Source organism: Oncorhynchus mykiss, chromosome 9 (assembly GCF_057628025.1).
Source record: "Oncorhynchus mykiss isolate SJ-2025 chromosome 9, ASM5762802v1, whole genome shotgun sequence".
NCBI lineage: Eukaryota > Metazoa > Chordata > Actinopteri > Salmoniformes > Salmonidae > Oncorhynchus > Oncorhynchus mykiss.
Window position 1 is genome coordinate 81,044,899 of NC_143030.1, and position 10,000 is coordinate 81,054,898.

General features: G+C 53.8%; 1 protein-coding gene across 4 annotated transcripts in view; it reads left to right on the top strand.

Moving 5' to 3' along the window:
- cacna1fb (calcium voltage-gated channel subunit alpha1 Fb) overlaps positions 1–10,000 on the top strand; it is a 204,660-nt gene that overhangs the window by 171,930 nt on the left and 22,730 nt on the right. For all 4 annotated transcript variants that reach the window (XM_090185540.1, XM_036989057.2, XM_090185541.1 and 1 more), the window contains 4 exons: positions 310–375; positions 825–916; positions 2,326–2,375; positions 2,462–2,571. In XM_090185540.1, the coding sequence (XP_090041666.1) occupies positions 310–375; positions 825–916; positions 2,326–2,375; positions 2,462–2,571 (318 nt within the window). The remainder of the gene's footprint in view (positions 1–309; positions 376–824; positions 917–2,325; positions 2,376–2,461; positions 2,572–10,000) is intronic.

Sequence of the window (10,000 nt, forward strand, 5' to 3'; positions counted from 1 at the left end):
ATAGCTGTGTCCTCTGTCTCTCAGGCCCTGCCCTACATAACCCTTCATATACTGACTATAGCTGTGTCCTCTGTCTCTCAGGCCCTGCCTTACATAACCCTTCATATACTGACTATAGCTGTGTCCTCTGTCTCTCAGGCCCTGCCTTACATAACCCTTCATATACTGACTATAGCTGTGTCCTCTGTCTCTCAGGCCCTGTCCTACATAACCCTTCATATACTGACTATAGCTGTGTCCTCTGTCTCTCAGGCCCTGCCCTACATAACCCTTCATATACTGACTATAGCTGTGTCCTCTGTCTCTCAGGCCCTGCCTTACGTTGCCCTTCTCATCGCCATGATCTTCTTCATCTATGCGGTCATCGGCATGCAGGTGGGTGTTGTGTGTCTGTTCTTCATATACGCGGTCATCGGAATGCAGGTGGGTGTTGTGTGTCTGTTCTTCATCTACGCGGTCATCGGCATGCAGGTGGGTGTTGTGTGTCTGTTCTTCATCTACGCGGTCATCGGAATGCAGGTGGGTGTTGTGTGTCTGTTCTTCATCTATGTGGTCATCTGCATGCAGGTGGGTTTTGTGTGTCTGTTCTTCATCTATGTGGTCATCTGCATGCAGGTGGGTGTTGTGTGTCTGTTTTCTACCAATTGAGGATGTGCCTTCTTGCTAGAGTCCATCTCCATCTTGATATCTCTCAATATCTCTCTCTCTCTCTCTCTCTCTCTCTCTCTCTCTCTCTCTCTCTCTGTCTCCATCTCTCTCTCTCTCTCTCTCCATATCTATCCATCTCCCTCTCCATCTCTCTCTCGCTCTCTCTCTCTCTCCAGACGTTTGGGAAGATAGCCATGCAGGACTACACTCAGATCAACAGGAACAACAATTTTCAGACATTTCCTCAAGCTGTACTGGCTCTATTCAGGTGAGCCGTTTCCTCAAGCTGAACTGACTCTATTCAGGTGAACCGTTTCCTCAAGCTGAATTGACTCTATTCAGGTGAACCGTTTCCTCAGGCTGAACTGACTCTATTCAGGTGAACCGTTTCCTCGGGCTGAACTGACTCTATTCAGGTGAACCGTTTCCTCAGGCTGAACTGACTCTATTCAGGTGAACCGTTGCCTCAGGCTGAACTGACTCTATTCAGGTGAACCGTTGCCTCAGGCTGAACTGACTCTATTCAGGTGAACCGTTTCCTCAGGCTGAACTGACTCTATTTAGGTGAACCGTTTCCTCGGGCTGAACTGACTCTATTCAGGTGAACCCTTTCCTCAGGCTGAACTGACTCTATTCAGGTGAACCGTTTCCTTGGGCTGAACTGACTCTATTCAGGTGAACCGTTTCCTCGGGCTGAACTGACTCTATTCAGGTGAACCCTTTCCTCAGGCTGAACTGACTCTATTCAGGTGAACCGTTTCCTTGGGCTGAACTGACTCTATTCAGGTGAACCGTTTCCTCGGGCTGAACTGACTCTATTCAGGTGAACCCTTTCCTCGGGCTGAACTGACTCTATTCAGCAGGACTGCTGCTTTTCTGCTAGTCCATTGATTGATCCACCTCACTGATTGATTGGCCAGAGGTTCCATTCTCCATGATGTCCCTGGTATAAACATGACTTCTGGTCAAGACAGAGGCAAACAGAAGCCCTCGACATTATCCCTGATATACTCCTCACCGGTTCAATGTTTCATTGGTCAGGGGTTTTAAAGTCTCTCCTCAGGGACGCCCAGTCAGGGGTTTTAAAGTCTCTCCTCGGGGACCCCCAGCCGTTCCATGTTGTTGACCTATTTCCAAAGCTAGCACGTCTGATTCAACTGGTCAACTAATCAGCAAGCCCTTGACCACTTGAATCAGATGAGCTACTTTAAGGTCGAATGTCATGCGGGTCCCAGAGGAGAGGTTTGAAAACCACTGGCCTAGGTCATGCCCTGTTGGAGCTAACATCTGTCTCTCTGTCTCTCTGTCTCTCTGTTTCTCTGTCCCTCTGTCTCCCTGTCCCTCTGTCTCCCTGTCCCTCTGTCTCCCTGTCTCTCTTTCTCTCTGTCCCTCTGTCCCTCTGTCCCTCTGTCTCCCGGTCTCCCTGTCCCTCTGTCCCTCTGTCCCTCTGTCTCCCTGTCCCTCTGTTCCTCTGTCTCCCTGTCTCCCTGTCCCTCTGTCCCTCTGTCCCTCTGTCCCTCTGTTCCTCTGTCTCCCTGTCTCCCTGTCTCTCTGTCCCTCTGTCTCCCTGTCTCCCTGTCTCCCTGTCTCTCTGTCTTCCTGTCTCCCTGTCCCTCTGTCTTCCTGTCTCTCTGTCTCCCTGTCTCCCTATCTCCCTGTCCCTCTGTCTCTGTCCAGGTGTGCTACAGGGGAGGCGTGGCAGGAGATCATGCTAGCCAGTCTGCCAGGTAAGCACTCTGTCTGTCTGTCTGTCTGTCTGTCTGCCTGCCTGCCTGCCTGCCTGACTCTCTCTCTTTCTCTCTCTGTCTACCAGGTAAACGGTGTGACCCAGAGTCAGACTACCTGCCTGGCGAAGAGTTCACCTGTGGAAGCAACTTCGCTATAGTCTACTTCATCAGCTTCTTCATGCTGTGTGCTTTCCTGGTGAGGGGAGACAAGGAGGAGGGAGGGGAGGGAGGGGGGAGCAGGGAGTAGTGGGAGGGTAGGGGGGTGGGAGGAGAGGGAGGGAGGAGCAGGGACTAGTGGGAGGGTACGGGGTGGGAGGAGAGGGAGGGAGGGGGGAGCTGGGACTAGTGGGAGGGTAGGGGGGTGGGAGGAGAGGGAGGGGGGAGCAGGGACTAGTGGGAGACTAGGGGGGTGGGAGGAGAGGGAGGGGGGAGCAGGGACTAGTGGGAGACTAGGGGGGTAGAGGAGAGGGAGGGGGGAGCAGGGACTAGTGGGAGGGTAGAGGGGTGGGAGGAGAGGGAGGGGGGAGCAGGGACTAGTGGGAGACTAGGGGGGTAGAGGAGAGGGAGGGGGGAGCAGGGACTAGTGGGAGGGTAGGGGGGTAGAGGAGAGGGAGGGGGAGGGGGGAGCAGGGACTAGTGGGAGGGTAGGGGTGTGAGAGGAGAGGGAGGGGGGAGCAGGGACTAGTGGGAGGGTAGGGGGGTGGGAGGAGAGGGAGGGGGGAGCAGGGACTAGTGGGAGGGTAGTGGGCTGGGAGGAGAGAGAGGGGGGAGCAGGGACTAGTGGGAGGGTACGGGGTGGGAGGAGAGGGAGGGAGCGGGGAGCAGGGACTAGTGGGAGGGTAGGGGGGTAGAGGAGAGGGAGGGGGGAGCAGGGACTAGTGGGAGGGTAGGGGGTGGGAGGAGAGGGAGGGGGGAGCAGGGACTAGTGGGAGGGTAGGGGGATGGGAGGAGAGGGAGGGGGAGCAGGGACTAGTGGGAGGGTAGGGGGGTGGGAGGAGAGAGAGGGGGAGCAGGGACTAGTGGGAGGGTAGGGGGTGGGAGGAGAGGGAGGGAGCGGGGAGCAGGGACTAGTGGGAGGGTAGGGGGGTAGAGGAGAGGGAGGGGGGAGCAGGGACTAGTGGGAGGGTAGGGGGGTGGGAGGAGAGAGAGGGGGGAGCAGGGACTAGTGGGAGGGTAGGGGGGTGGGAGGAGAGGGAGGGGGGAGCAGAGACTAGTGGGAGGGTAGGGGGGTGGGAGGAGAGAGAGGGGGGAGCAGGGATTAGTGGGAGGGTAGGGGGGTGGGAGGAGAGGGAGGATGAGGATTGGAGGCTTTTTCATGCCTTTGTGCTATCCTGGTGAAAGGGGAGGAACAGTCCTGAAAATAAGGAATATAACATCAAAGTTGCACATTCTTCACCCGTTGTAGTGAACCACTGCCACCAACACTTCATTCTATAGCGCTTCCTTTAAAGGCTGTTTCCTAAGACCGTGGTTCTCAACTGGTTTTGCCTCGGGACCCAAATTGAACCAGGTTGCCTAAGTCGCGACTCAATGTTCACACTGCGAAGATGAATCGGCAAAATACAATCTGGAAAACTATTTTGAATGCTATGTTACTGGTCAAATATACGGCAAGAGAACAACATTCCCACCTATTTCATTGTCAATAATAGCATTTTGCCCATATTCTTGATGAAGGATGTGAATGAACTCACCTGGTTTGAGACACTAAATCAACCAACATAGCGCAGCTACTAGAATGTGAATGAACTCACCTGGTTTTAGACACTAAATCAACCAACATAGCACTGCTACTAGAATGTTAATGAACTCACCTGGTTTGAGACACTAAATCAACCAACATAGCACTGCTACTAGAATGTGAATGAACTCACCTGGTTTGAGACACTAAATCAACCAACATAGCGCAGCTACTAGAATGTGAATGAACTCACCTGGTTTGAGACACTAAATCAACCAACATAGCGCTGCTACTAGAATGTGAATGAACTCACCTGGTTTGAGACACTAAATCAACCAACATGGCGCTGCTACTAGAATGTTAATGAACTCACCTGGTTTGAGACACTAAATCAACCAACATAGCCCTGCTACTAGAATGTTAATGAACTCACCTGGTTTGAGACACTAAATCAACCAACATAGCGCTGCTAGTAGAATGTTAATGAACTCACCTGGTTTGAGACACTAAATCAACCAACATAGCGCTGCTACTAGAATGTTAATGAACTCATCTGGTTTGAGACACTAAATCACCAACATAGCACTGCTACTAGAATGTGAATGAACTCACCTGGTTTGAGACACTAAATCACCAACATAGCGCTGCTACTAGAATGTGAATGAACTCACCTGGTTTGAGACACTAAATCAACCAACATAGCCCTGCTACTAGACTGTTAAAGACACTAAATCAACCAACATAGCGCTGCTACTAGAATGTGAATGAACTCACCTGGTTTGAGACACTAAATCAACCAACATAGCGCTGCTACTAGAATGTTAATGAACTCACCTGGTTTGAGACACTAAATCAACCAACATAGCGCTGCTACTAGAATGTTAATGAACTCACCTGGTTTGAGACACTAAATCAACCAACATAGCGCTAGGCTAGGCTACCTGCCACCACTACACTCTAACAACTAGGCTACCTGCCTCCCCTACACTCTAACCACTAGGCTACCTGCCTCCCCTACACTCTAACCACTAGGCTACCTGCCACCCCTACACTCTAACCACTAGGCTACCTGCCTCCCCTACACTCTAACCACTAGGCTACCTGCCTCCCCTACACTCTAACCACTAGGCTACCTGCCTCCCCTACACTCTAACCACTAGGCTACCTGCCACCCCTACACTCTAACCACTAGGCTACCTGCCTCCCCTACGCTCTAACCACTAGGCTACATGCCTCCCCTACGCTCTAACCACTAGGCTACCTGCCTCCCCTACACTCTAACCACTAGGCTACCTGCCACCCCTACACTCTAATCACTAGGCTACCTGCCTCCCCTACGCTCTAGCCACTAGGCTACCTGCCTCCCCTACGCTCTAACCACTAGGCTACCTGCCCCCTCTACGCTCTAACCACTAGTCTACCTGCCACCCCTACACTCTAACCGCTAGGCTACCTGCCCCCCCTACACTCTAACCACTAGGCTACCTGCCGCCCCTACACTCTAACCACTAGGCTACCTGCCTCCCCTACACTCTAACCACTAGGCTACCTGCCTCCCCTACACTCTAACCACTAGGCTACCTGCCACCCCTACGCTCTAACCACTAGGCTACCTACCTCCTCTACACTCTAACCACTAGGCTACCTGCCGCCCCTACACTCTAACCACTAGGCTACCCTGCCGCCCCTACACTCTAACCACTAGGCTACCTGCCGCCCCTACGCTCTAACCACTAGGCTACCTGCCACCCCTACGCTTTAACCACTAGGCTACCTGCCACCCCTACGCTCTAACCACTAGGCTACCTACCTCCTCTACACTCTAACCACTAGGCTACCTACCTCCTCTACACTCTAACCACTAGGCTACCTGCCGCCCCTACACTCTAACCACTAGACTACCTGCCACCCCTACACTCTAACCACTAGGCTACCTGCCTCCCCTACACTCTAACCACTAGGCTACCTGCCACCCCTACACTCTAACCACTAGGCTACCTGCCTCCTCTACACTCTAACCACTAGGCTACCTGCCACCCCTACACTCTAACCACTAGGCTACCTGCCTCCTCTACACTCTAACCACTAGGCTACCTGCCTCCTCTACACTCTAACCACTAGGCTACCTGCCACCCCTACGCTCTAACCACTAGGCTACCTGCTACCCCTACGCTCTAACCACTAGGCTACCTGCCACCCCTACGCTCTAACCACTAGGCTACCTACCTCCTCTACACTCTAACCACTAGGCTACCTACCTCCTCTACACTCTAACCACTAGGCTACCTGCCGCCCCTACACTCTAACCACTAAGCTACCTGCCACCCCAACACTCTAACCACTAGACTACCTGCCACCCCTACACTCTAACCACTAGGCTACCTGCCTCCCCTACACTCTAACCACTAGGCTACCTGCCACCCCTACACTCTAACCACTAGGCTACCTGCCTCCTCTACACTCTAACCACTAGGCTACCTGCCTCCTCTACACTCTAACCACTAGGCTACCTGCCGCCCCTACACTCTAACCACTAGGCTACCTGCCTCCTCTACACTCTAACCACTAGGCTACCTGCCACCCCAACACTCTAACCACTAGGCTACCTGCCTCCTCTACACTCTAACCACTAGGCTACCTGCCACCCCTACACTCTAACCACTAGGCTACCTGCCACCCCTACACTCTAACCACTAGGCTACCTGCCGCCCCTACACTCTAACCACTAGGCTACCTGCCTCCTCTACACTCTAACCACTAGGCTACGCTGCCACCCTTACACTCTAACCACTAGGCTACCTGCCACCCCAACACTCTAACCACTAGGCTACCTGCCTCCTCTACACTCTAACCACTAGGCTACCTGCCTCCTCTACACTCTAACCACTAGGCTACCTGCCACCCCTACACTCTAACCACTAGGCTACCTGCCTCCTCTACACTCTAACCACTAGACTACCTGCCACCCCAACACTCTAACCACTAGACTACCTGCCACCCCTACACTCTAACCACTAGGCTACCTGCCGCCCCTACACTCTAACCACTAGGCTACCTGCCACCCCTACACTCTAACCACTAGGCTACCTGCCTCCTCTACACTCTAACCACTAGGCTACCTGCCACCCCTACGCTCTAACCACTAGGCTACCTGCCACCCCAACACTCTAACCACTAGACTACCTGCCACCCCAACACTCTAACCACTAGACTACCTGCCACCCCTACACTCTAACCACTAGGCTACCTGCCTCCTCTACACTCTAACCACTAGGCTACCTGCCACCCCTACGCTCTAACCACTAGGCTACCTGCCTCCTCTACACTCTAACCACTAGGCTACCTGCCTCCTCTACACTCTAACCACTAGGCTACCTGCCTCCTCTACACTCTAACCACTAGGCTACCTGCCTCCTCTACACTCTAACCACTAGGCTACCTGCCACCCCTACACTCTAACCACTAGGCTACCTGCCTCCTCTACACTCTAACCACTAGACTACCTGCCACCCCTACACTCTAACCACTAGACTACCTGCCACCCCTACACTCTAACCACTAGGCTACCTGCCTCCTCTACACTCTAACCACTAGTCTACCTGCCACCCCTACGCTCTAACCACTAGGCTACCTGCCTCCTCTACACTCTAACCACTAGGCTACCTGCCTCCTCTACACTCTAACCACTAGGCTACCTGCCACCCCTACACTCTAACCACTAGGCTACCTGCCTCCTCTACACTCTAACCACTAGACTACCTGCCACCCCTACACTCTAACCACTAGGGTACCTGCCACCCCTACACTCTAACCACTAGACTACCTGCCACCCCTACACTCTAACCACTAGGCTACCTGCCACCCCTACACTCTAACCACTAGGCTACCTGCCTCCTCTACACTCTAACCACTAGACTACCTGCCACCCCTACACTCTAACCACTAGGGTACCTGCCACCCCTACACTCTAACCACTAGGCTACCTGCCCCCCCTACACTCTAACCACTAGACTACCTGCCACCCCTACACTCTAACCACTAGGGTACCTGCCACCCCTACACTCTAACCACTAGGCTACCTGCCCCCCCTACACTCTAACCACTAGACTACCTGCCACCCCTACACTCTAACCACTAGGCTACCTGCCTCCTCTACACTCTAACCACTAGGCTACCTGCCACCCCTACGCTCTAACCACTAGGCTACCTGCCTCCTCTACACTCTAACCACTAGGCTACCTGCCACCCCTACGCTCTAACCACTAGGCTACCTGCCTCCTCTACACTCTAACCACTAGGCTACCTGCCTCCTCTACACTCTAACCACTAGGCTACCTGCCTCCTCTACACTCTAACCACTAGGCTACCTACCACCCCTACACTCTAACCACTAGGCTACCTGCCTCCTCTACACTCTAACCACTAGACTACCTGCCACCCCTACACTCTAACCACTAGGCTACCTGCCTCCTCTACACTCTAACCACTAGGCTACCTGCCTCCCCTACGCTCTAACCACTAGGCTACATGCCTCCCCTACGCTCTAACCACTAGGCTACCTGCCTCCCCTACACTCTAACCACTAGGCTACCTGCCACCCCTACACTCTAATCACTAGGCTACCTGCCTCCCCTACGCTCTAGCCACTAGGCTACCTGCCTCCCCTACGCTCTAACCACTAGGCTACCTGCCCCCTCTACGCTCTAACCACTAGTCTACCTGCCACCCCTACACTCTAACCACTAGGCTACCTGCCCCCCCTACACTCTAACCACTAGGCTACCTGCCGCCCCTACACTCTAACCACTAGGCTACCTGCCTCCCCTACACTCTAACCACTAGGCTACCTGCCTCCCCTACACTCTAACCACTAGGCTACCTGCCACCCCTACGCTCTAACCACTAGGCTACCTACCTTCTCTACACTCTAACCACTAGGCTACCTGCCGCCCCTACACTCTAACCACTAGGCTACCCTGCCGCCCCTACACTCTAACCACTAGGCTACCTGCCGCCCCTACGCTCTAACCACTAGGCTACCTGCCACCCCTACGCTTTAACCACTAGGCTACCTGCCACCCCTACGCTCTAACCACTAGGCTACCTACCTCCTCTACACTCTAACCACTAGGCTACCTACCTCCTCTACACTCTAACCACTAGGCTACCTGCCGCCCCTACACTCTAACCACTAGACTACCTGCCACCCCTACACTCTAACCACTAGGCTACCTGCCTCCCCTACACTCTAACCACTAGGCTACCTGCCACCCCTACACTCTAACCACTAGGCTACCTGCCTCCTCTACACTCTAACCACTAGGCTACCTGCCACCCCTACACTCTAACCACTAGGCTACCTGCCTCCTCTACACTCTAACCACTAGGCTACCTGCCTCCTCTACACTCTAACCACTAGGCTACCTGCCACCCCTACGCTCTAACCACTAGGCTACCTGCTACCCCTACGCTCTAACCACTAGGCTACCTGCCACCCCTACGCTCTAACCACTAGGCTACCTACCTCCTCTACACTCTAACCACTAGGCTACCTACCTCCTCTACACTCTAACCACTAGGCTACCTGCCGCCCCTACACTCTAACCACTAAGCTACCTGCCACCCCAACACTCTAACCACTAGACTACCTGCCATCCCTACACTCTAACCACTAGGCTACCTGCCTCCCCTACACTCTAACCACTAGGCTACCTGCCACCCCTACACTCTAACCACTAGGCTACCTGCCTCCTCTACACTCTAACCACTAGGCTACCTGCCACTCCTACACTCTAACCACTAGGCTACCTGCCTCCTCTACACTCTAACCACTAGGCTACCTGCCGCCCCTACACTCTAACCACTAGGCTACCTGCCTCCTCTACACTCTAACCACTAGGCTACCTGCCACCCCAACACTCTAACCACTAGGCTACCTGCCTCC